General features: G+C 37.6%; 2 protein-coding genes across 7 annotated transcripts in view; one reads left to right on the top strand and one right to left on the bottom strand.

The window, feature by feature from the left end:
• The first annotated feature begins 194 nt into the window (after positions 1 to 194).
• Positions 195 to 27,683, top strand: sccpdhb (saccharopine dehydrogenase b). 4 transcript variants are annotated; one of them, XR_009124244.1, is made up of 15 exons: positions 195 to 611; positions 1,921 to 2,033; positions 2,113 to 2,193; positions 2,265 to 2,394; positions 2,467 to 2,516; positions 2,682 to 2,812; positions 3,956 to 4,073; positions 5,411 to 5,530; positions 6,633 to 6,689; positions 6,779 to 6,890; positions 6,984 to 7,065; positions 8,098 to 8,235; positions 12,015 to 12,064; positions 12,979 to 13,080; positions 26,948 to 27,683. XR_009124244.1 is itself a non-coding variant. In XM_058064520.1 (13 exons), exons 1-12 carry the CDS (start codon positions 416 to 418, stop codon positions 8,219 to 8,221), a joined length of 1,314 nt encoding a protein of 437 aa, XP_057920503.1. In that variant the 5' UTR covers positions 195 to 415; the 3' UTR covers positions 8,222 to 8,235; positions 12,015 to 13,243. The 4 variants fall into 4 exon arrangements, 1 of the variants encoding a protein (XP_057920503.1); XR_009124395.1 differs by lacking the exon at positions 12,979 to 13,080; XR_009124192.1 differs by lacking the exon at positions 26,948 to 27,683 and having other exon boundaries at positions 12,979 to 13,233.
• snap25a (synaptosome associated protein 25a) overlaps positions 10,276 to 27,724 on the bottom strand; it is a 39,181-nt gene continuing 21,732 nt past the window's right edge. For 2 of the 3 annotated variants that reach the window (XM_058064537.1, XM_058064547.1), the window contains exons 4-8: positions 26,001 to 26,049; positions 21,473 to 21,590; positions 15,413 to 15,532; positions 13,835 to 13,979; positions 10,482 to 11,893 (exon numbers count right to left, since the gene is read on the bottom strand). In XM_058064537.1, the coding sequence (XP_057920520.1) occupies positions 11,825 to 11,893; positions 13,835 to 13,979; positions 15,413 to 15,532; positions 21,473 to 21,590; positions 26,001 to 26,049 (501 nt within the window). In that variant the 3' untranslated portion in view covers positions 10,482 to 11,824. Of the gene's footprint in view, positions 11,894 to 13,834; positions 13,980 to 15,412; positions 15,533 to 21,472; positions 21,591 to 21,834; positions 21,953 to 26,000; positions 26,050 to 27,724 lie in introns of all 3 variants that reach the window. The other variant, XM_058064556.1, reaches the window with a different exon arrangement.

Raw genomic sequence — 27,724 nt, forward strand, 5'->3', positions numbered from 1 at the left:
TATTGGCCACTAGAGGTCAGTGTGTAATCACATATGTTGATGTAGATTACATTTTTATTTCGATTTATTCGCATGTGGAAGAGATAATTTCGCTTTATTTTTATGTTGTCTCACTATTATTTTTAAGCGGAACCAATTGTGGCGTCAATGGGAAAGGACGGAACACTTATAACAGGAACACTACACTCGTGTCTACTAGGTGGCGATATGCATGCAATCGCTATATTTGCTAACCGGTTGTAGAAACCAGATAAAAACAAAATAACTGTCAGATTTTAGTCCTCCCTGACATAAAAACGGATATTGTATGACAGTATTATTAAATTAATAGAATAAGTTACATATATTTAAAGCGAGCGCCACATGACATAACCGGAAATGACGTGACTCGGAGCGACTTTGGAACTGTACCACAATGGAAGCGGTGACATCCAGCAGACCGTACCACATCATTGTTTTCGGTGCTTCGGGCTTCACTGGCAAGTTTATTGCGGAAGAAGTGGCAAGGTACGCGGCGGAAAGTTCTGGAAACGACCGTCTAACATGGGCAGTGGCTGGGAGAAGCCGAGCCCGTCTGGAGGCAGTGCTAAAGCAGGTGGCTAACAAGCTAGGTAAGTGTGTATATAAATAAGCGTGTATGTGTGTCTAAGGGAATGCACTCGCGCACTTATAAGCGTGTAAGTGCGCGAGCTTGAAACACAGCCTTACGCTAAGTGCACACTGAGAAGTAGGGGCTAAAAAGTAGTACGCTGCCAGTTCCCGGATGTTCCACTTAAACGCCTCAAAATGTTGAGTGTGCATTAATGTTAATTAATGTTTTTAATGCAAAAAAATAATCACATAACATTTGTTTATTGCATCAAGGCTTTTTGACTTTGTCAGGAAACTTTATTTCAACAAAATAAAACCAAAAAAACAATTTTTTACTACATTTTAAAATGCTCTGGTTGAAATTATGAACACTGTATTGTTAGGGTCGGTTTTGACCCGGCTATAATAATATGACTATAAAGCAATATTTTGAGCCAAAACTGAAATCAAAAGTGTACAGTTAGGGGATTCTCATTTTGACCGCTTTTCCAGTTTACATGTGAAGTGAATTCACTCATTTTGATTATGATGATGATTTAACATTTATAATTTGGATCATGGAAAGAATGACAGAAGAAATGACAAGAAGAATTACAGTGAACCAAGATCTGGACCTGTTCTGCTTTTTTATTTCAATTTATACTAAAGTTCTGTTGCTGAAAACAATAACTTTTTCTACCTTTTTTGACATTAACATATATGGGTCAAAATTCACCCGAACACCATAGATGTTTCTTTCGTGATTAATACTAAAATGAGAAAATAAATAAAACTAATTGATTTAAGAGATATGTTCTATAGCATTAAATAATAGCCAGGTAACAAAAGAACCTTCAATTTATTAATATGATTCTTTTGAGGTTCATTTTTTACCATTTTTGGAAATAGAAATGGAGGGGTATAGTGACAAAAAAAGGCCTACATGCCCACACCAAAAGTATTAAAATCAATATTTTCATGGATGAGGAAGCCTAAGAAGGTAACCAAGACATGAGAAGCAAATTTGATTGTAACTTATTGCTTTTAGTGTATTTTATAGCTGATTTTATACATGGGTAAAAACCTTTTGCTTCAGTCATTGTAATTCACAATTAAAAAGGAGTAAATGCCGGTAAGAGTACAATAGTAATGTATAGAAATAAAAGACAGCACTATAAAGTGGAAATATTACGGAATATTTTTTTTCCAAGTCATAATGTTATGTAAAACAGTTGTAATTTTTGAAAAAATTAGCTTGTGGAACAAGTTACAGTGTTACAACAATAAAGTAAAAATATTATATATAGGAAGACAAAAGTTGAAATGAAATAATGCCTTCCATTTTTTCAGCGATGCCAGAATTGAGGTCTGACGTTGATATCATCATAGCAGACGTCTCCGACAAAGAATCTCTGGCCGTCATGTGCCAACAGGGCCTGGTTGTTCTCAACTGTGTGGGTCCAGTAAGTGTTTTATAGCTCCTGTTCTCGATGTTCCCGATTCAAAGAAAGTTTAACTTCACTATTAAAACTGATGCTACAGTACAGGTTTCATGGCGAGCCGGTTGTCGCCGCGTGCGTGGAGAACGGCACTCACTATATCGACATCTGTGGAGAGCCCCAGGTGAGGTATTTTTGAAGTTGTCGCATATAAATGAATGCACGGGAAAAACATGTGTGTGTTTGTGTTGGCAGTTTCTGGAGAGCATGCAGCTGCAGTACCACACTAAGGCTTTGGACAGAGGAGTCTATGTGATCGGTAGCTGTGGCTTTGACTCCATACCAGCAGACCTGGGCATTATTTACACTCAGACACACTTTAAAGGTCAGACTCAATGATATATGAGTATATGGGAAATACTGATGCAGTACATGGATTCTTGCATATTTTTTTTAGGGACGCTGACTGCAGTGGAAAGCTTCCTGACTATAAACTGCGGGCCTCAGGTAATTTGTAGCAAATTAGCATTTCTAGTGCATTAAAAGTCAAATTTAAGTTGAATTTAATTGGGGCCGTTGCATGGAATAGCTGTACTGTTTATGTCCTGACAGCAATTTAGTCAACAAATCTGCACCAGAGATGTAAATATTTATGTATGTAATCTCTTTTAGGGTACTTGCGGCCATGATGCAACATGGCAGTCGGCCGTGCACGGCTTTGCTGACAGTAGCTCCCTTCGCCAGCTGCGGAGGAAGTTTGGCTACAAGCCGCTGCCTGTGGTGGGAACCAAAGTCCGTCCGAGGTAAGGTTATAAGCCAGCAATTTTGGACTATACCATTAATGTGTTCATGAGCAACAGGGGTCATTGTCTAATTTGCATAATTTGCCATGACGCATGTATATGTAATTTTTATGGACCTTGTGGGAGAGACACAAAGTGAAGGTGAAAACAAACATGTTTACAAATGCAAGCTTGTGTTAAAGTGGACCTATTGTGCTTTTTTTCCCCACTTTTTTAACCTATAAATGTAATTAGAATGTTTTATTTCCGTGTTAAACGATGCCAAAGTTCCCGATCATGAGCTTTGCGCATTTGGAAGTGAGCCCTTGAAAGAAATTTGGGATGTCTCAAAACGCTCGGTTTCAGAGGGCGTTTGCAAAACTGTTCCTTTGTGATGTCACAGAGGAACGTGTTCTCTCGGGCCCTCCCCCAAGCTCCGCTTCCGAGGTTTGAGAGAACCACATTTCCTCTACCGATGTTATGCCGAGATTATCTGCAGTTCGTAAAACGCAGCGCCCTCACGTCCGCCCTCTCACGGTACAAGCGGTGCTTGGGACAAAGTGTGTCCGACAATGAGTGCTCTTCCTTGGGCATGTTTTTAAATTTATTTAAAATTTATTTATTTATTTTTTATTTTAATTTTTTTATTTTTATTTATTTTATTTTTTTTAATTTATTTTAATTATTTTTTTATTTCATAAGACATTTATTATCAACTCCTACACCCTATATTTGATATATTAGCAGAGTGGGTGTAATAAATTAAAACTGACCGTTTGGGCAGGAAGCACAAATCCAAGGAAATACAGCCGGAATAAGTGCAGATTCTGCAAGATCTAGACAGGTTATTGCGTGTCGTTGCTCTATAGGAGTCCACAACTCGATACAAAGGGTCAAAAAGTAAGCACAATAGGTCCCCTTTTAAATAAGACCAGATAAAGTTGCTAGAGTTGTCGCTAGTCGCTACTTTGAAAAACAGAATCTTGAGGGATCCGAATATTCACGTCACCTGCTACGTCTTCTTATTCCCTGGCAGACCAGTTGTGTACAAATGAATGTATATATCAATGGTTTATACATTGACAGTATTTATTAATATTTGTTATGTTGTAAGATGTTCTCACATTATTGTGTGTGTGTGTGTGTGTGTGTGTGTGTGTGCAGAGGTTGTGTGTTTTTCAGCAAGGAGATTATGCAATATGCCATCCCGTTTATGGGTTCAGACCCCTCCGTGGTCAAGAGAACACAGCGTTTCCTTTTTGAGGAGGAACATCGTTCCCCAGTAAGTACTAACCCGAGTATATACTCCAATAAGAACAGTTATTTGTGTGTGTATTATTAAGGTTGTGTATCCTGAATGTGTTGCTGTTTACATAACAGTAAACTATCACTTTTCCAAGACCAATACGGATCCCAAAGGCTATTTGCTGAATCACGCCAACCTCTATTATTTCATGTGATTTTTTTTTCTTCGCATCATATATCATTCATGCTAAGCCAGAGGGGTGGAAACTACACTTTTCCATCTAATCAATAATTTGTCATGCCCTCGTTCCAATAATATTATGAAGCGTCTCCCTCTGCTCCAACATGCCGTCGGAAAGGAAGGATTTAGGGAAAGAGGCTAATATGTCGGAATCAGCCCACACCATTAAGATCCTGTGTGCTAAAAACGATTATTTCTGTAATCAATTAATCTAGAAAATTGTTTTTCCATGCATCGATTAATCCATGAAAGTCCCTGATTAGTCCCTGAAAACATAAACCACAAAACACATGCACAGGTTAATAAAAATATATATTTCTAAATGATCTGCCCATATCAATTATAGTATAATTTATAGTATAATAAACGCAGCGCCCTCACATCCGCTCTTCCACGGCACAAGCGGTGCTTGGGACAAAGTGTATCCGCCAATGAGTGCTCCTTCCTGGGGCAGGCAAGGTTGGAGGAGCACTAGCGGTCCCGACTCTTTGACTTCATACGCGGTAAGTCAGGGGTCTCCAGCCAGTAGCTCCTAAACACTTTTTAATTAGCTCTCTAATTAGATTTTTATGTTATGCTTTTTTAATTAATTAATTTGTTAAAATGTATTTTATTTTTAATTTATTTTTGAAATTTATTTATTTTAATTATTATTTTTTTAAATTTTATAAGACATTTATTATCTACTCCTACACCCTCTATATTAGACAGTGGGTACTGAGTAGTGGTGTGCCGTTCGTGAACGAACGGGTCAAAAGAACTAGTTCTTTTTTTGTGAACGAATGAACCGCCCATAAAATACCCGTTCAGTCCGCCGGCCGTTTTATTCATGACCAACACAGCACTAGTTGGTGAGTTGTTGAGTCGGAACGAACGTGAACATGAGTGAACGGACTGACCCACGACACGACTGACCGGTTCTATGCACAGTGGGAGATCACAGGCTAACGACCAATTGACCGAAATGAACTGATCTTTTTACTGAAATGAACGGTTTTGCCCACCACTAATTCTGAGTGAAGGCAGAATAACATTTATTCAAATCCCTGTCCGAGAGCATATGGGACCATAGCTCTTTAGCGCCCCCTCTTCTTTCACTGTCTTACGACGCCCCCTCCATTCTCCATCCGCAGATCCAGTATTGTGCATACGTTGGGGTGGGGGGCCTCCTCTCGCTTGTCAAGCTCGTCTGTGGTGGACTGCTCTTCTGGATCATGGTCAAGTTCAGCCTGGGCAGGAAGCTCCTTACCACGGTACGTTGATATTATCATATAGTATCATCACTGGTACCAAAAACATCACAACATCCGCCCATAACTTCTGTCTCAAACTGTTGTTTGAAGAAGAGAATCTGTTGCACAGTGGACGAGTGGTTAGCATGCGGGCCTCACAGCTAGGAGACCCGGGTTCGATTCCACCCTCGACCATCTCTATATGGCGTTTGCATGTCCACATTCCAAAAACATGCTAGGTTAATTGGCGACTCCAAATTGTCCACAGGTATGAATGTGAGTGTGAATGGTTGTTTGTCTATATGTGCCCTGTGATTGGCTGGCCACCAGTCCAGCGTGTACCCCGCCCCTCTCGCCCTGAAGACAGCTGGGATAGGCTACAGCACTCCCCCCGTGAGGATAAGCGATAGAAAATGAATGAATGAATGAAGAGTTTGATGTGGTCCTGAAAGAAGGGACATGAGAACATACAGCTGATGTCAATGTGACTATAGGGGTGTTGTTTCATGTCTAGAGGGCTCTAATAATGTAAAAAAAACGCATTTAGACAGTTTTTCTATGCTCTAACTATGAAAATATCAATTCAAAGTCTATTTTTTTTCACAATTACGGCCTAAAAATTGTCCACCTGTCTCGCCCAAAAACAGCTGGGATAGGCTCCAGCACCCTCCGCGACCCTCGTGAGGATAAGCGGTAGAAAATGAATGAATGAAGAGTTTGATGTGGTCCTGAAAGAAGGGACATGAGAACATACAGCTGATAGTAGAACACTAGACAAATAATTAGACAAATAATTTAAAATTAAAAAAAAAATAAAAATAATAAAAATTCGAGGAAAATTATTTTTTGTTAACAATTTTAACAATTTTCTTCAAAAATATTTTTTGTTAAAAATGTTGTTAACTCAATGCAGCCCACCAGTCAAAATATTTGCTCACCCCTGTACCATGGCAACATACAGGCTGCCATCATATCACACTATTACACAACTTCTGCATACCTGCCAACATGTACACATTTTTTGTACTCTGCACACGTGTTGACTTCCCCACAGATAGTGCCTTTCTATTTAAGTTACCATAAAGAAACTGACTTGGTGTTTTCTCCCCCTCCCTCCCCCAAGTTTCCAAGGTTTTTCTCCTTCGGCTTGTTCAGCAAGGCTGGTCCAACGATGAAACAGGTAAGGGAATGTTTTGTACCCGTATCTTATCTAGTCCGCTGATGGTGCTGATAGTCCGTCTCTCATCTTGGAGTCTTCTCACTCGGCAGATAGAAGACACCTGCTTCAGCATCATGTTTTTCGGTGAGGGCTACTCGGAGGGTACAGACCCTTCACAAGGACCACCCAACGCCAAGATCTGCACTCAGGTCTTGGGAGCAGGTAAGAGTGAAGTGCTCATATGTAGATATGGTTTGAAGTGTAAATCTTGGAAGTCATTTCAACATCAAATAATGTTTCGATTTTTTTTTCCAGAACCTGGTTATGTGGCTACAGTGAACGCTATGGTCCAAGCAGCAGTCACTCTGCTGAAAGAAAGACACTCTCTTCCCAGGAGGTCAGTGAAGCCTTAAAGCTGGACACTAATTGTCCCTTTATCCCGATTTAATTAGTTCCGGACCCGACCGCGATAATTGAATTTCCTTCCGCAATATTAATAAACAGAATATTATTGGATGTGAAGAACAGAAGACCTGTTTATGACTTTTTACCATTATTAGAGCCCTCTAGACATGAAATAACACCCCTATAGTCACCTTTACACTCATATTACCTAGTTTAGTAGGTCTAATCAGGGGAAATAAGCCACATAAGACGTAAATAAGACTTGCTATTTCCGGAATGTGAACAGGAAGTGATGTCAGGGATTTAGCTGGAGTACAGCCACGACTTTACCCTGTGTTTTTCTGGTGGTGATTATTGTGGCTGTTGTGAGATAATAAATCTAATAATTATTGTTATTATTAATTATTAAAATTATTAATTATTAGAATCAGAATCAGGATGCCTTTTATTGTCATTTTACATATAGTAGAATTTTGATTCTGATAATGTGAGATAAATAAATCTAATATAATAATTATTATTTATATTATTTATATTAAGTATTAAAATTATTAATTATCAGAATCAGAATATTAATTAATTAATATTAATTATTGATGATTGATAATGATTGATAATTGATTATTAATTATTATAATGCCCTTTATTGTAATTTTTCATTCTACTATATATAAAATAATTCTAATATTTTTAAATAATTAATAATAATTAAAATTATATAATATATATAAATATAAAAATTCTAAAATAAAAAAATATATATAATATAAAATAATTAAAATATTAATAATTGGACTTGCTTCATTTGGAACATTGTTTTGCTTGAAAATGTTAAATTTAGTAACATTTGCTTGAATATGCATTTTTCAGACTAATGGTATGGTGTAGTCAACTCCAAAACAATCATCGTTTATTAATTCATTTTTGAAAAACCTTTATTTTTAAAGGCGCGATGTTCAAAGTGTATCCTCACAGGTCTTCTCTTCCTTCCTTTTCCTCTCCTCGCTCCCTGGACTTTTGACAGGGGTGGAGTTTACACACCAGGAAGCGCCTTTTACAAAACCAGCCTCATCGATCGCCTTCATAACCATGGCTTCAAGTTCTCTGTGAGAAACTACCAGGAACCACCTCCACATGAGCAACTGTAAAGGTCACACCACAGGTATGTGTGTGTGTGTGTGTGTGTTTGTTTGAGGGTCCGAAAATTCAGATTTTGCATTTGTACTTCAAATTTGCGATAAAAAAAAATCAGCTAAAATGATAAATGATCGTCCGTTCCGTTTAACGCCAGACAAATCACACCAGAGTGTCATAAGAGCGCTTTGAAAATATTTACCATCTTCTAAATACGCCTGTTAACATTATTAGAGCCCTGTAGACATGAAATAACACCCCTATAGTCACCTTTACACTCCTATTACCCAATTTAGTAGACATAATAATAATAGCAAATATGATAATACTGTTTGCATTGTGTCAATGCTTTGTTCCTCTTATTTTCTGTTCTGTAAAGTACTTCTTACCATGCTCATTGCTGACACCTAGTGACTAGAACAGGAAGTGATGTCAGGGATCTAGCTGTGTTTTTTTGTGAATTCATTTGTGAAAAACCTTGTTCCCTTCCTTCTTTTTCCTCTTCGAAAATATTTACCATCTTCTAAATACGCCTTTTAACATTATTAGAGCCCTGTAGACATGAAATAACACCCCTATAGTCACCTTTACACTCCTATTACCCAATTTAGTAGACATAATAATAATAGCAAATATGATTGCAACAATGCTTTGTTCCTCTTATTTCCTGTTCTGTAGAATACTTCTCACCATTCTCATTGCTGACACCTAGTGGCTAGTGTAGAATATTACATATTCAAATGTCTATGTATGTATTCCACTATGAAAAGACATGATTTATATAGTTAGTAGTTCTAATAGCTGGGAATGACCAGTTGCAATACACGGTCACTGCCAGCAGGTGTCAGGTTTTACCCTTAAACGCACCCACTTGATGAATAATGACCCTGCACATGCCGGCATGGCTGCAGAGGTCGTTTCGTGCCTCCGAGGATGCGGCGGCAGGGTGTGGATTGACGGCGAAGAAGCGCTCGCCAGGCTTCTACTTAAAAGCGGCGGCCATTACAGAATAAAAGGATATAAATTTCCCAGCTGTCACCACAGCACAATAACGCCTTAAAAACACGGTCCAAACACCCCGGCTGTGCGGACATGACATGTCAGCGTGACGTGCGGTGTCGGGTGCGAGGGTGACACATTGCGGTGGAGCCCCGCCCTTCCCTCTGTGTCTGGATACACGATGCGCCATTGTCACTGCGCTGGTATCCATGTTCGATGTCAACACATCCCTTTCCTCCAGTTACTACTAACTAGCGCATTGAAACTGCATGTTGTGTAACCACAATGTCAGCCATGATTGTTTTGATGCCAATCATTGCTAGTTTAAAAAGCTATCATCTCTGTATGATTAGTGATTTTCCTCAAAGTAGGATCCCTTATTAATTAATATAATATTTTGGGAGGGCTGCACGTTGGATGAGTGGTTAGCACGCAGGCCTCGCAGCTAGGAGACCCAAGTTCAATTCCAACCTCGGCCATCTCTGTGTGGAGTTTGCAAAGATTTACACATTTTAATATCACAATCAGCGCGCAAGCCACACGGTAAATGTGACTATAGGGGTGTTATTTCACGTCTGGAGGGCTCTAATAATGTTAAAACTGGTTAGCACGCAGGCCTCGCAGCTAGGAGACCCAAGTTCAATTCCAACCTCGGCCATCTCTGTGTGGAGTTTGCAAAGATTTACACATTTTAATATCACAATCAGCGCGCAAGCCACACGGTAAATGTGACTATAGGGGTGTTATTTCACGTCTGGAGGGCTCTAATAATGTTAAAACTGGTTAGCACGCAGGCCTCACACCAAGGACACCCGAGTTACTTTAATAGTAATCATTCCACGACAACTCTAGTAGTTTATAAAATAAATTACCCACAAAAAAAATGCGACTTATACTCCAGTGCGACTTATGTATGTTTTTTTCTACCTAATGATGCATTTTTGGCCTTGTGCGACTTATACTCTGTAGCGACTTATAGTCCAGAAAATACGGTATTTTCAAAAATCCCTGATAGGGTGACGCTACATTCGTTATATGCTTGAACGAGATGAATAAAGACAGACACATGTTAGGGTCGATTACTTTTAATCAATTCAGCTAGCTACAAAATGTCCACCACTTCACACACACTGACAGGATACAGAGAAGGGAAGTCTTTGAATACAACATGCGTTTGAGGACATCAATCTCACAGTTGAACCTATTGTGTCATTCAGTTTTGGGGGGGTGGTATTTCGTCACTTTACTCTAAACTACGGGACATTTTGAGAGAGAGTTGGTGTGCATAGCTCTAAAGTACAGAAGCAACAAAAACCCTTTTTTTTTTTTTCCTGTTTGGATGTATCTTATTGTTAACATTATTATTATTATTTTTTTTTACCAATAACAAACCACACGGGGAGAATAAACTTACAGGTACAGTCTTCTTATAAAAGTAAGGTCTCTCAGAAATATGCGTCTTTGCTTTACATTGCAAACGTTTATTATTATTATTTTTTCAGAGCATCCAAAACCTATGTTACAGTACACAACCCCGGCCTCCTCTTCCAGCGCTTATCTTCTGCATAATCGTTTACAAAAAAATTTTTTTTTTTTGCAATACAACCCCCAATCGTCGTCTTGTGTCTTGCTTTTTTGTTCACCTTTTGCATTATTTTACAACTAGATGGTCACAGTCGGTAAATATATCAAGACAGAAATATAGTGGCACTATTGCAAACTCGCAAGGGAAGAATTGGAACACCTTTGTCCTAATACTGAGCATGCGTTTTTTTTTTTTTTAATCAATTCGCTACTTCTGTGTTATTTTTTTTTATATATATTTTTTTTTCAGACAGCTTTTATTTAGAAGACTAAAATCTAACCTTTTTTTTTTTTTTTATAATAATAATCATGCAGAGAACGCACAATTCACATCACTCGGAATGCAATGCAATGCCTAATACAGCTACAGAGAGTCTAGTTGCACATTGTCTAAAAACAGCAAACTCAGTATGATTGCCATGGAGAGGGGAAGAAAAAAAAATGGAGTTTTAATTTATTTAATGTCGCTTTTTTTCCCCCCCGCTAAATCATCAGGAGCATGACGGGAAGCGTACTTGGAATGACACCGTTTTTTTTTTACTACAACAATACTGAGATTACTGAAAAAGGAGGAATGAAAACAAAACAGCATTCCATATGATATACTTGTCATCCGTAGCAGTGTGCTTGTATATTTCTATATATTATACGATATAGTATAATATTTATATATAGTATATATATATTGATCGAGAGAATAAAAAGTTCACAGGTGAGCATTACCTCATTACCTCAGCGCTATATACAACCTTTGGAAAAAAAAAAAAAACGATGCACGGAGTATAAGAAATAATCTTTTTTTTTGAAAAAAAAAAAAAAAAGCCGTACAGACGACACACAGTAACGACATTTACAATGGCGGAAGGGAGGTGATATGTGCATGTGTGCAAACCTAGAAGGTCGATATGATAAAAAGCATGGCGGCGCCATGATGACGTGCAGCGCCGGATGCCGGAAGGAAGGGGTCGGGGATGGGGGGGTGGGGTCAATAAGGGGGGGGGTTTCATTTCCATGCTCGGCGGGTTGACTTGTTTTTAGCCACTTCCCAGCATCTTTGTGGCCCTCTGGTTGGCCTCGTCAATCCTGGTCTTGTTGGAATCAGCCTGTGAAGGACCAGAAAGAGGCACTTTTTTTAGAACTGTCCCTGTGGGACACCAGAGGAAATGTTCCTTAAATATCATTCATTCATTCATTCATAATAAATCTGCGTTCTTTTCTCCACAGGACTTCGCAGAACCCACCCACGACCACGCCTACTCTGTTATAGTCAAAAGGTAGGTCTCTAGCTCCACATGTAAACAAAAACCTTACTATTTTACTATCTAGGGGTCGGTAATGCTACTGTAATGTTTCGGTGAAACACACAAGCACCAGAAGCAATATTTTATTGTGGCCGTTACCCACAGAAATACTGAAATTACTGACATTCGACGTCACTTCCTGTCTGTCCCTTACTCATTCGAGGTCACTTCCTGTCTGTCCCTCAAGCACGTCCCCATAGGGAACACATTTATAGCAACACACACTAGCATGAGAGTCTTATTTATTATGTCTTAAAATGGCGTACTTAGTCTTATTTTGTCTACTATGTTGGATAATAAGTGTGATAATCAATGTGGTTAGCGCGCAGGCCACACAGCTAGGAGACCCCCCGAGTTCAATTCCACCCTCGGCCATCTCTACTAGCACCAGAAGCGTTAGGCTTTTCACGCGGGTTGGTTGTGGTTGTTACCCACTGAAACATTTGGCGTCACTTCCTGTCTGTCCCTTACTCACGTCCCCATAGGGAACACATTTATAGCGACACACACTAGCATGAGAGTCTTATTTATTAAGTCTTAAATGGCGTACTTAGTCTTATTTTGTCTACTATGTTGGATAATAAGTGTGATAATCAATGTGGTTAGCGCGCAGGCCACACAGCTAGGAGACCCCGAGTTCAATTCCACCCTCAACCATCTCTGTGTGGCGTTTGCAAGTACATGTCACAATGATGAATGTGTTGGAGCACTTTTCACTCTTTAATGAAATAAATATAAAATATTGTGTATGTAGTATTAACTAGGGATACCACATGAGGAATATTTTTAATCGGAATAATCACGGTTTTCAAATTAATCAATCATGATTAATCACGATTTGTAACTATGAAAAGATGCATTTTCTTGCTCAATTTTTTTTTTTTTAGGCTGCAGGGTGACCCGAGTGGTTAACACGCAGGCCTCGCAGCTAGGAGACCTGTGTTCAATTCCACCCTCGTCCATCTCTGTGTGGAGTTTGCACCTTCTGCGTGAGTTTTCGGTACATGTCTCAATGATGAAACGTTAACTGTTGGAGCACTTTTCACTCTTTAATGAAATAAATATTAAACATGAAATATTGTGTATGGAGTATTAACTCGGGATGCCACATGAGGAATATTTTTAATCTGAATAATCACGGTTTTCAAATTAATTAATCACAATTTGCAACTATGAAATGATCCATTTTCTTGCTCAATTTTTTTTTAAGGCTGCACGGAGGACTATTGGTTAACACGCAGGCCTTGCAGCTAGGAGACCTGAGTTCAATTCCACCCTCTGTCGTCTGTGTGGAGTTTGCATGTTCTCCCCGTGCATGCGTGGGTTTTCTCCGGGTACTCCGGTTTCCTCCCACATTCCAAAAACATGCTAGGTTAATTAGCGACTCCAAATTGTCCATAGATATGAATGTGAGTGTGAATGGTTGTTTGTCTATATGTGCCCTGTGATTGGCTGGCCACCAGTCCAGGGTGTACCCCGCCTCTGGGATTGGGTCCAGCATCCCCCGTGAGGATAAGCGGTAGAAAATGAATGAATGAATGTCAATGTGACTATAGGGGTGTTGTTTCATGTCTAGAGGGCTCTAATAATGTTAAACGCATTTAGACAGTTTTTCTATGCTGTAACTATGAAAATATCAATTCAAAGTCTATTTTTTTCACAATTACGGCCTAAAAATTGAGAGAACAGGGAGAAGATGCAAACTCCACACTTTTGAATCCATGTAAAAAAAAGTGTTTGTACCTTCTCCATGATCCTGTCGATTTGGCGGTTCTGGGTGTCGATCTCGTTGCCCATATCCAGGGCCATGTGGCGCAGGTTTCCGATGATGCCGCCCACCTGCTCCAGGTTCTCATCCATCTCATTTTCCCGGGCATCGTCTGTTACCCTGACAACACAAACAAGCACAAAATAGAAATGCAGTGAAATTCCCATCCTCAGTCATCAGTCTATGGACTATGATGCTAACACCACCGTGTTTAACCATATACATTTATCTTGCCAAACGACCATAAAAAGTTGCTTATTTTGTCACTATTGATAGTTAAAAAATAATCTATACATGAAAGGAACGGGCAGCACTCATGCACCCATGGACTATAATGCTAACCATGTTTAACGATACACAATTATCTTGCCAAACGACCATAAAAAGTTGCTAGTTTGTCACTTTAGATCATTTGAAAATCATCTTCATCTGAAAGGAACGGGCAGCACTCATGCACCCATGGACTATAATGCTAACCATGTTCAACGATACACAATTATCTCGCCAAACAACCATAAAAAGTTGCTAATTTTGTCACTGTTGATAGTTAAAAAATCTATACATGAAAAGAACCGGCAGCACTCATGCACCCATGGACTATGATGCTAACACGACCGTGTTTAACGATACACAATTATCTTGCCAAACGACCATAAAAAGTGGCTAGTTTGTCATTTTAGATAATTTGAAAATCATCATCAGAAAGGAACGTGCAGCACTCATGCACCCATGGACTATAATGCTAACCATGTTCAACGATACACAATTATCTCGCCAAACGACCATAAAAAGTTGCTAATTTTGTCACTGTTGATAGTTAAAAAATAATCTATACATGAAAAGAACCGGCAGCACTCATGCAATTCTGGACTATGATGCTAACACCACCATATTTAACGATACACAATTATCTCGCCAAACGACCATAAAAAGTTGCTAGTTTGTCACTTTAGATAAATTTGAAAATCATCTTCATCTGAAAGGAACGGGCAGCACTCATGCACCCATGGAATATAATGCTAACCATATTCAACGATACACAATTATCTCGCCAAACGACCATAAAAAGTTGCTAGTTTGTCACTTTAGATAATTTGAAAATCATCTTCATCTGAAAGGAACGAGCAGCACTCATGCACCCATGGACTATGATGCTAACCACGTTCAACGATACACAATTATCTCGCCAAACGACCATAAAAAGTTGCTAGTTTGTCACTATTGATAGTTAAAAAATAATCTATACATGACAAGAACTGGCAGCACTCATGCACCCATGGACTATAATGCTAACCATGTTCAACGATACACAATTATCTCGCCAAACGACCATAAAAAGTTGCAAGTTTGTCACATTAGTTTAAAAATAATTATACATGAAAAGAACCGGCAGCACTCATGCACCCATGGACTATGATGCTAACATGACCGTGTTTAACGATACACAATTATTACACGATACACAGGAAATTGCTAACAAACTTCAAATGATAGCATGACCACGTACAGGTCGCATGTCGCAGGTTTGCTTCACGCGACTTCGCCCCTCTTACCTGCGGATGAAGCCTCCGCTGATGGCCATCTGTTCACGCTCATCCACCACGCGGGCTGGCTGACTGGCCACCACCCCGTCCTGGTTGTTCCCCCAGGCCTTGCTGGCTCCGCTCTTCATCCTGGCCGATGGAATCAAACAGTTACTCGACAGTCAGACGAGTATATATATATATATATATATATATATATATATATATATATATATATATATATATATATATATATATATATATATATACATACAGATCAATATCAAATGACTTGATTTCATGCATCTAGTCAGGGACTAGACTAGACTAGACTAAGTCAAGCAAAGCATAGCAGGCATGGACTGGCAGGCTCATTCACTAAATTAAATTTAATAGCAAGGCGAGTGATGCTATGTCTTGTCTTGTATGACATCCTTAGTGTCCATCAGTGTTTTTCAACCTTTTTTGAGCCGCGCCACGTTTTTTTTTTTACATTGGAAAATGTAAAATTAACCATGATTAATCAATGTTAACTATCAAAAGTGATATTGGTTAATCCCCACGGTTTCTCAAGGTACACTAGTGTGCCGCGGATCAGTGGTTGAAAAACACTGTTTTCTATTATATAGCATGCACAAAAAAAAACAACATGATATCCTGTGATATATATCCTCCATCACCTCCCCCCCCACCACCACCACCGACACCACAGTCGAATCCCCCAAAAGGTGACAGAAAAACAACAAAGAGTAAACAATCTCTTGCTAGACAAACAACATGGATTATACAGGACTGTCACATTGTCGGAGGAGGGACAACAATTAATGCAAAAATAGCAAAACAAATCAACAAAACAAAAAAGAAACTGAAAAAAAGTCAAGAGAGCCAAAAAAAAAAAAAAAAAGGTTCCATGTGCGATTCTTGGATCTGTCAAAAAAACCCCGCCCCGATTCATATCCTCCATCACACTCTGTGTCGTTAATTATAGCAGCGAGGCGTGCGATAACGACATCGGCGCTAACAAAACGATAGGAAGCGTGTACCGACAAATAGAGCTGCGCTAACAAAGATAGGGAATCGGACGCTCGCCCGGCCTGTAGTCGTTACTCAGCATCTATTTTAATCCAAACTGATGAAACCTGGTGTTTATTTGTTCAGACTTTGTGGACAGTTTGGGATGGGTTGCGACAATTGAACCGGCATTGAACCGATTGGATCTGGACCGTTCAACTAGTGTCCTGCGGGCCACGTGTTTGAGGCCCCCGCCTTGATATGAAAGTTTAATGCTAGTGCGGCCCCGCGCAAGTTTGATATGGATGCTGTATGGTATCATGTACCTAGAAAAAATGATTACGTTTGATTAATGTTCATGTTAAAGGTTAAATAACTGTTAATAGTTATCCTCCCTATCCGTGTGGAAGTGGTAAGTTTTTGGCTATTTAAGTTTAAAGGAAATAACTTGAAGGCTACCGTTTAGGTCGCTAGCTCTCTAGTTTGCGAGTTAGCATGTGTCTCAAGACCCTGCAGTTGCGCAATATGTTGTAAATAAAAAGAGTATAAATGTGACTATAGTCGTGTTTTGTCATGTCTACAGGGCTCTAATAATGCTTTGTTCATTTTAATCTGAAAAAAATAATTTGTCTACCCACCAACTATATGTGGTTTCTTAAGTTTTTATTATTTGCCGTTTTATTATTATTATTATATTTATTTATTACTGATTGATTGATTTTCTTTATTCTTGATTTGTTTATTTATTTTTCATCTTATTTTGTGTAGAAAAATAAAAATTAAGATATTTGAGAACAGTGGAATGTTTTATCAGAGCTTTTATTGTAGAAAATTGGAACCAAAGCGAAGTTTAAAATTTTTTTTTGTTTTTAATAAATGCGTTTTTTTGTTTTTTTGGAAAACCTGATGCGGCCCAGTTTTACGTTGCCTTTGCTGCACTGTCAATTAACGGAATCGTGACCTTAAAACAGAATGGCATTATATGTACTTTTCGAAAATGTAAAGACTTTTTTTGTTTCTTTACTTTATTTTACTTTTATTTAACCTACACATATTCTTTCCAGTATATCGACCATTCTAAGCAGTTTTACGTTGCCTTTGCTGCACCGTCAATTAACGGAATCGTGACCTTAAAACAGAATGGCATTATATGTACTTTTTGTTTCTTTACTTTATTTTACTTTTATTTAACCTACACATATTCTTTCCTGTATATCAACTTTCCTAAGCAGTTTTATGTTCCCTTTGCTGCACCGTCAATTAACGGAACCGAGTTAAAATTTTCTGTCTTCAAACAAATCAGTCTCCGAGTCCGAGTTGCCGGGTTACCACGCAGTGCTAAGTACTAAGAGGGATGGTGACTACTCAGCCTCCTACATGGCTTTTATTAATAGAATTGGACCAAGGCAAGGCTTCACTTATCTGCCAGTCCCTGCTGACACGTTCTTTCTTTCTTTCTGTACTTGCTGTTTCCCCATCTGTCCGGTTTTCCCTCATCTTTTTCATTTTGTTCCAAAATACACTCTTCCTCCTCTTCCCGAATGGATGCTAAACAGAGTTTAATCGGCTTAGCGGTGATTGAACGGAGATGATGCGATTTAGATCTCGCAAGTACGGACGATACTGCGGCTGAGGTGAACTCCCGTCTATCACGGAGATAAGACTGGAATCTGAGGCTATTAGGGGGAAAAACAACGGCCAGTCGGAATCTTTAGAATTAGGAAATAAAGTCTGTAAAGTGCTATTTCTAATGGGATGGATGGACTCGAACGTCGGAACAAAAACATGCTTTTATTTCCCGGCAGGCCACTCCGCTATCTGATATAGCTGACCTACATGTGAGCAGGTTCCCCCCGCGGGAGATGGACTTAAGTGAACAATAAATGCTAATTTAGTGCCGTGCTCTCCAGGAAAGACTGTCCTGAGAAAACCTGCACCGTCAATGCAAACTAGATCATCGTCAAAACAGTCGTTCACTCACGGTGCAACGAAAAGTAAAAAGTTAGGCATGTGGAACACTTAGACTATATGTGTCTAATGTACTAATATACATGAAAAACAATACAAATGCATAAGCCACAAGGCATGCTGGGTAACTTCCTGTTTGGGGAAGTGTGCATTCCCAGCATGTCTTGCAGGTTATAAATTTGTAAAATTTGTACATTTGTTTCTTATGCTTGTTACTTTTGGTTGCACCGTGAGTGAGGTACGCATTTGGGTCTCCTAATTATGGAGACTAAATAAAACTAAATAAATCAAAAATAATAAAATAAAATTCTTGGTAAAAAAAAACGCACAATTTTGTGGACCGAATCGCGGATATCCGGGGATTGCTATGTTAATGCTAAATGCTAATTTAGTGCCGTGCTCTACAGGAAAGACGGTCCTGAGAAAACCTGCACCGTCAATGCAAACCAGATCATCGTCAAAACAGTCACTCACTCACGGTGCGACAAAAAGTAACAAGTTAGACATGTGGAACACGTAGACTATATGGGGCTAATGTACTAATATACATGAAAAACAATAAAAAATGTATAAGCCACAAGGTATGCTGGGTAACTTCATGTTTGGGGAAGTGTGCATTCCCAGCATGTCTTGCAGGTTATAAATTTGTAAAATTTGTAAATTTCTTATGCTTGTTACTTTTAGTTGCACCGTGAGTGAGGTAAGCATTTGGGTCTCCTAATTATGGAGACTAAATAAAACTAAATGAATCAAAACTAATAAAATAAAATTCTTGGTAAAAAAAACGCATCGCGAATATCCGAGGATTTCTGGCAATGTTAGCGATAGCATATGTTGGCGACAGCATCAGTGATGCTACGTAGCTTGGTCTGATGCACAATATTTTCAATATAACCTCATAGAAAGACGTTTATAGGGGAGTGATAGCCGATGGCTAGCTAATACAGAGACCATTAATTGTTTTTGTGTATTGTAAACAGACTTTCTTTCACCCCAAAAATTGCTAGTAGCCGATAGCATAATCGTACATCATCATTATCATCATAATCATCATAATCATCATATACATCAACATCATGGGCATAATGGTCGTAGCATCATCAATCACGTGCAGCAATGCCGTCATGACTTTGCATTGTTAAGCATGCATGAGCATTCCAAGGATCATGCTCGCCAGTCATTCCATGTCATTGTCCTTTCCCAAACGGTGGTAAAAGGTAATGGGGGGGGCGGGGTGTTTAGTTGCCTGCAAAAAGGGTGAGCGTCGAGTGGATGTTAGAGCGGCGTGGCGGTGACAAGATCAAGATCATGCAGATGAAAAGTCCTAGCGCCAGGATCGTTGGCGTCGTTACGTGTTGTTGTGGGAATGTTAGACGATGCTAGGAACGGCTACACTTAGAGAAAGTAGATGAGGCCCTAAGTGGAGGCTCGGAGGAAAGGGTACTCGGGACGAGAGGCGCTTCCTGGTAACCCTCGGCTTTGGCTGAGTGGAGCGGAGCTTATGTGGAGGACGGCGCTCTTTCAGCTACGTTCATGTTGTTGTGTTCATTGGTGAATGGAACTTTTCATTCTTAAGTATTTGTTATGAAATATACAATGGGAAATGGTATCGGCTGTATCGCACATTAACATTTAAGTTTATATTGCGCCTTGAATATATTACTATATTAATATTATATATACACCGTATTTTCCAGACTATAAGTCACACTTTTTTCATAGGTTGGCTGATCCTGCCACTTGTACTCCAGAGCGACTTATAAATGAAAAAAGTGTTTGTTACATAAACACTGGACACCTTTTCTGTTCATGTTTATTTTTGTGTTAGCATATCTTACATATCTTACTTAGCTGAATAACCATTGTGTTAGCATATCTTACATATCTTACTTAGCTGAATAACCATTGTGTTAGCATATCTTACATATCTTAGCTGAATAACCATTATGTTAGCATATCTTACATATCTTAGCTGAATAACCATTATGTTAGCATATCTTACATATCTTACTTAGCTGAATAACCATTGTGTTAGCATATCTTACTTAGCTGAATAAGCATTGTGTTAGCAGATCTTACATATCTTACTTAGCTGAACAACTATTGTGTTGGCATATCTTACTTAGCTGAATAACCATTGTGTTAGCATATCTTACTTAGCTGAATAACGATTGTGTTAGCATATCTTACTTAGCTGAATAAGAATCGTGTTAGCATATCTTACGTATCTTAGCTGAATAACCATTGTGTTAGCATATCTTACATATCTTACTTAGCTGAATAACCATTGTGTTAGCATATCTTACTTACTACAAGTAGTTTGTAGAATAAATTACCCACAAAAAAATGGGACTTATACTCGGGAGCGATTTATAGTCCAGAAAATACGGTATTAATAATCAATGCTGTTATTTATTATCTATTTATTCAAGCAAAGTTTGACATTTTTCCCGGGCTAAATTAAGCATAAAAATAGCTAAACCAACAAAAATACAAATATAAGGCATTCAGAAGAAGCATTCAAATACAAAAATATAGGTCACTAAGTGTTTGTAATAATACGCTGACGAGACAATAGCCACCGCATATTATGTCGAATTTTTTTGTCTTTTATGTCAACTTCATTGAGTAATACGAGCGTAAAGTTGACTATTGGGGTGTTATTTCATTTTTAGAGGACTCTAATGTGAAAAAGCTGTATATAGAAGGTTATAAATAGGTCTTATATGCCCCAACTATGAAAATTTATTAAATTTTTTATTATTTACTGGAACCAATTAGATGCCATTATGGTAGTTCTGTTTGTATTATTGACTATTATTTAAGAATGCGGGCACATAGATATTAATATAGATATTATTGACTGTTGTAGCTAGGACAAAATAGTTTGGATTTGGATACTTTAGGTGTCGCCCGTGAAGGTAGGATTATATGGGAACGGTCTTCCTGTGGGTATGGATGTGTGCAAGGCGCACAGCAGGACTACTCGAAGCCGATTGCCGTAATCATGCCAGCAATTAATTAATTTTTTTTTATTTTTTAAAAAGAGTTAATTGCTATTTCTGTGACGGCAGGCAGGCAAGTCAGGCAGGCAAGGCAAGCAGCACCTACTTGTTACATGGACAGGAGCAAAGACCACAGAATTTCCCTAGATCGTTCAAATTCTTTTCTGCATCCTTCATGTCCTTATTGATTTGGTCCATTCCCTCCTCGATGCGCTCCAGTTGTTCTGATTAAACGCGAGTCATTTATCCCCCACAGAACGAAGCACGAGAATCAGAGAGAGAGAGAGAGAGATAGAGGAGGAAAGAAAGAAAGAGGACAAAAGGAGAGAAGACAACAACTTCAGACACTCACTGTGACGAAATAAAGCAAAAAACAGTAAATTAAATTAAAAAAGAAAAAAAAAAGAGGAAAAACTGGACGCCACCACATACGTGACAACCTTTTGAGGCCCGTTTGTCAGTACCTACTTGTTACATGGACATATGAAAATTCCACAGCATTTCCCTAAATCTTTTAAATTTTTCTCGGCTTCCTTCATGTCTTGGTTGATATGGTTCATGCCATCTTCAACACGATCGAGTTGCTCTGGTCGGGACAAAGGGATGACAGTAGCGGAATGAATGTCATTGGCTGTTTGACAGAAATATCAATTATGATGTGGAGAAATTCGCTCGGGTGAATTAATTTCTATATGTACTGCTTGTATTACATGGGATGCATTTAACGAAACACAAGGCAGAGGTGTTCAAACTTTTGATATTTTGCAGATATTTTTATACTGGATATTTGTTCATATATATATATAAATTGTTTATATATATTTCAAGAAAAAAAACAGCATCTGAAAAAACATTATTGGTTCATTGCGTCCCATTTCTGTTGTTTTTTTTACGTTAATTTTCCAAATATTTCAACTCCCTTCTTTCTTTCCTCAATATTATGACTATATTTCAATAATATTTTAACTTAAGTTGCAATAATATTATACTTTTCCCCCAACCTAATTTTCTAAAACGTTACATTTTTAAAAAGTTTGTTTCTCATATTAAAACTTAAAAAAATTATTCCATTAATATTTCAACTCTGTTACTAAATGATATATATGAAAATTCTAATTTTTTACAAAGTACAACTTTTTTTCTTAATATTTGACTTTATTTTTGTAAAGTTATAATTTTTTTTTTTACTGTTGCATTTTTAGAAAATGTCCAGTTATTTTAAGCTGCTTCTTCTAAATTCATATTTAAATTATATGTTTATATTTGTATGATTTTATCTATGTATTTGACATGATTGAGTTTTTCCCCCCCAACCTAATTTTTCAAAAATTTTACAACTTTTTTATCTTCCATTTCTTATATTAAAATTTTTATTTTGTTTTTGTTATAGGTACCGTTAATTATCGGCCCGTGATATGGTGAAATTGAGAGTTGGATAATATCGGACATATTTTGGACACCAACCTAATTTTCCAAAACAATTTTATTTTTCAAGGTTTTTTTTTTTTAAGTCAGAATATGAGAAACAAAGAAAAGTTTTGGTTAATATTTCAACTCTATGCTACTAAAATGACATTATTTTTCCTTAAGTTTTTCATTCATTTATTTATTAGAATATAACTTTTTTCCTTAATATTTTGACTTTATTCTTGTAAGGTTATTGCAGATTTTTCTATTTTTACAGGGATTTTTTTCCCCAACTATTTCAAGCTGCTTCTTCAAAATTGTATATTTTAAATTCTATATTAATTTGTATAATTTTCTATGTTATATTATATATATATATATATATATATTTAACATTAATTTTTTCTGTAACCTAATTTTCCAAAAAATATTACAATATAAAAAACATTAAAAAAAAATTTAATTTATAAAACATTTTTGTCAACTAAAATGAAATTTTCTTCTCATAATATTACAGTGTTATTCTCATTAGATTACAAATTTTAACTTTGACTTTATTGTTGGAAAATTACTGCTGCTTTCTTGTTAAATGGGCCAAAAAAAAAAAAAGCCGCCGGCCACAATTGGCCCCAGGGTCACACTTTGGACACCGCTGCCCTTAATATATGGAATGTTGTAATATCACATGGTCCACATCAGTCAGTTACCATGGAAATGCATTTTACTTTGGAAATGTATATTCACTCATATTTGTCAATGTTATTTGTTGTGGAATCACTGTGATGCGTTTAGTGTCATCTTGGGTAATGTAGCTTCGACAAAAATGAAACGATGTTTGTTGATGTTTCGTGTGTATGACCTGCCTTTCTGGGCCTTCGTCATGCTAAAATGGCGGATGGTGGAATTCATCAATGAAAATATGTTCCCATTCATAAATCCCCGGGGGTAGTTAGCAAGTATGCTAATCAAGGACCTTATTACATGATTCAGTGTTTTGATGGCGGCGGCGCGGAGCGTGCTACGCTCATTAAAGTGTGTGGCATGCAGTGTAAATGAAGGCTGTTCAGTCGGCTGTGCTGAAGGTTTTTGAGTCCCGTGGGGGGGGGGCAAGCTGACACAAATCCAGGGTTGGAGGAGCAATAGTGGAAATGTTTACGGCCCTGTTGGTGCAATTAACGATGCTTTATGGGACAAATCAAATGCTTTATGAGTCTTACCCCCCCCCCCAAAGAGATGCTGATGGTACCTTTTCATGGTTTCAGCATAGTCGACTATAGTCGAATATTTTGTCTTTACCGAATAAATCTATGGATATCGAAGTGGCAGCGACTTTTTAGTTGACCTCAAAAAGTAAAGATTAAGAGAATTAAGTCGGAAATTTACCAGAAAAAAGTTGCAGATTTAAGAGGAAAAAAAATTGTTACATTACGAGGATAAAGTTGTAAATTTACGAGAAACAGTGTCGTAATATTATAAGAATAAAGTCGTAAATTTGCAGAGTTGCAGATTTAGGAGGAAAAAAATCGTAACATTACGAAAAAAAAGTTGTACATTTACAAGCATAACGTCATAAATGTAAGCGAAAGAGTCGTAATATGAGAATAAAGTTGTAAATTTACGAGAAAAGAGTCATAATATTATGAGAAAAAAATCTTAAAATTTAAGAGAAAAAAGTTGTAGATTTAGGAGAAAAAAACTTGTAACATTACGAGAATAAAGTTGTACACTTTTAAAGTTGTAAATTTACAAGAAAAACATTGTGAATTTACGAGAAAAAAGGTTGTAATATTATGAGCATATAAAGTCATTAATTTACGAGAAAAAATTTACGAGAAAAAAAACTCGTAACGTTACAAGAATATCGTCATAAATTTACAAGAATAATGTCATAAATATAAGACAAAAAGTCATACTATTATGACAATAAAGTCATAAATTTATGAGAAATAGAGTCGTAATATTATGAGAAAAAAGTCGTAAATTTACGAGAAAAAAGTTGCAGATTTAGAGAAAAAAAACTTGTAACATTGAGATTATAGAGTCATACATTTACAAAAATAACGTCATAAATCTAAGAGAAAGAGTCGTAATATGATAATAAAGTCGGAAATTTGTGAGAAAAAATTTGTATATTTATGAGAATATAAAGGCATAAATTAAGAATAACATCGCAGATTTACGAGAAAAAGAGTGGTAATATGAGAATAAAGTCGCAAATTCACGATAACGTTGTAATATTCAGAGAAAAAGAGTAGTGATATTTTGAGAATGAAGTTCGAAAGTACGAAAATAATGATGTAATATTCTGAGAAAAAAACTAGTAATATGAGAATAAAGTCATAAATATACGAGAATAACGTCGTAAAAAAATACAATTCCTTCGAGAAGGAATGAAGCTTTCCTCTTGCTTCAACCAAGCTTTTTATTGATAACATATCAGCGAGACAGAGCAGTCCAGCGCAAACAGATTAGCATGGCTAGCCCTTCTCGCTAGTTGTTATCATAATAATAACCTGTCCACATATCCAGAAAATATTTGTTGAAAAACAACACAAACTTGAATCTTATTTACGTCTTAAATACTATCTCTGATTTTGTCAGCTGACTATAGGGGTGTTATTTCACATGTAGAGAGCTCTAACAATGGTAAAAGTCGCATTTTGAAAGTCAATGTAATTGTCTTATATTTGGAGTCATTACGGAGTATGTATAAGTAAACCTAACAACATTTGAAATAATGTTCAAAGTCACCCTGCCACCAACACGTAAATAGTAATACTCATAATAGTACTACACTGTATTTTGGCACTGTGGTACTGTGTTTTTTGTGTGTGTGTTTCTTGGCACTTTCAACACGTCCAGCTGCTGTTGTCGGCTAATGGAGAGAGAAAAAAACAACAACAAAAAAAAAACGCTAGCAAATAGAAAGAAAATAAAAGTAAAGTATTAAAAAGGAACAAAAGGTTAATAAATAAAGAAGCTGAAAATATAAACATCACCCTGGAGTGAAAGGATTTCAAAGAAATTGTTATAAATTGTTAATAACAAAACCCCAAACATTGGTCAATGAAAAATAATAATAGTCATTACAATATTCCAAATAGACAATTCTACATTCCATTATGTACATAAATGTGGCGTTCCTAGTGTGACTATATTTCTAATGTAACAGTATGTTACAGTATTATTAATATAGCATAATATAACCATTTTCCATGCACACTTACCTCCTTGTTCGTCCAACATAACCAAAGTCCTGATGCCAGCATCTTTGCTCTACAAGGTAGCAAGGTAGGTTGAGGTAGCAAGGTAGGGAGAAAACAAGGAAAGAAATATAACAGAGGTTAGTCATAACGCTCCACAACGGTCATCACTGTCAAACAGTATAGCAGTTTTATCGGAACCAACAAATGAGGGGTAATATCACAGGTTCCCCCGGCATGGTGTGGCTTCTCGGAAACAACGATAATATGCGGCACCTGGCTCGGCCCCGATAGGCATAAATCTGATTATCCAGTGTCGGTGTATACACGCTGGTAATAGAGCATGCATGAAGGCACACGCGTCCCCCCCGACCCCCCCAGCTGCCTCCTCAGCGGTTTCGGAAGAAAGCCAACTGACTTTAGAGAGGCGGCAGGGAGCAATAAGGCAAATTTATTCTGTAATTCAGCCAGGAGTAATCCCCATGAAGTAAAATGTGCCTCTGGAGGGAGGGGGTGGGTAGTGGGGGGGGCACTCTTATGGAGTAAATATGATCTCAAACAGGCAAAGAAATGCCTTGCCCTCTCCTATCTGGGGAGTGGGGGGGGATTTACACATTTTAATATCACAAACACTGCGCAGGCCACATAGTAAATTTGACTATAGGGGTGTTATTTCACGTCTGAAAGGCTCTAATAATGTATTTAGAAGTATTTAGAAGGTCCTAAGCAGGGTTTCCATGCTTAATCACGAAAATATTGCATTAATTATCCTACTATGAGTGGTTAGAATTGTAGGTTAGAATTTTGCGGTGTTGCAATTTAATGATTCCCCCCATGAATTCTTTCATCTTGAAAATAAACGTTATTAGTTTTTGCAACATAGGCCAATCTGAAAATACCATGCATATGTCCCACATGCTTGTCTATCACGTACTACTAGGTCTTTTTTTAAATGTCCTATCTTTTCACAGGTTAAAACAGTTCCTGGATGGATGGATGGCTTCATCTGTGGCGTGCTTCAGTCAACATACAGTCAAGAATCACCACCCTCAAAATCTGGCATTTTATGTCGTTTTTGGATGCTTCTGGGGCCCCTGTTGAGTGTCTGTGAGGTTTCCGCTGTTTTTTTGACCAGAAAAGTGCATTTTCAGCAAGTTGAAAAAATGAAAAAAAAAACGACATACTAACCCCTTACGTTTTTTGTCACAAATCAATGCCCTCAAACACTGGCGTTTTATGCGCTTTTTGGGTGCTCCTGGGCCCCCTTTTGAGTGTGTGTTAGATTTCCGCTGTTTTTTTGACCAGAAAAGTGCATTTTCAGCAAGTTGAAAAAAATTAAAAAAACGACATACTAACCCCTTACGTTTTTTCTTACTAAGTTCTATGTGAAGTATTTCCATAATGCCTCATATTAACTCATCTATCTTATATTATCTCATCTCGTTTCATATTATCAACATACTATATTGTATATAACTCTGGGAAAAACTGTTGATTTTTGTTAATACTTGGGTTGTTTATATTGTTTATTTTTCTATATTGTGTATTTTGTACTGCTTATCTGACTCTGTACTCTTGCTGCTGTGCAATACAAATTTCCCCACTGAGGGACGAATAAAGGCATATCTTAATCTCTTAATCTCTTTTGTCAAAAATCACCGCCCTCAAACTCCGGCATTTTATGCCATTTTTGGATGCTTCTGGGGCCCCTTTTGAGTATGTGTGAGGTTTCCCCATTTTTTTTTTTT

Source organism: Doryrhamphus excisus, chromosome 1, assembly GCF_030265055.1.
Source record: "Doryrhamphus excisus isolate RoL2022-K1 chromosome 1, RoL_Dexc_1.0, whole genome shotgun sequence".
NCBI lineage: Eukaryota > Metazoa > Chordata > Actinopteri > Syngnathiformes > Syngnathidae > Doryrhamphus > Doryrhamphus excisus.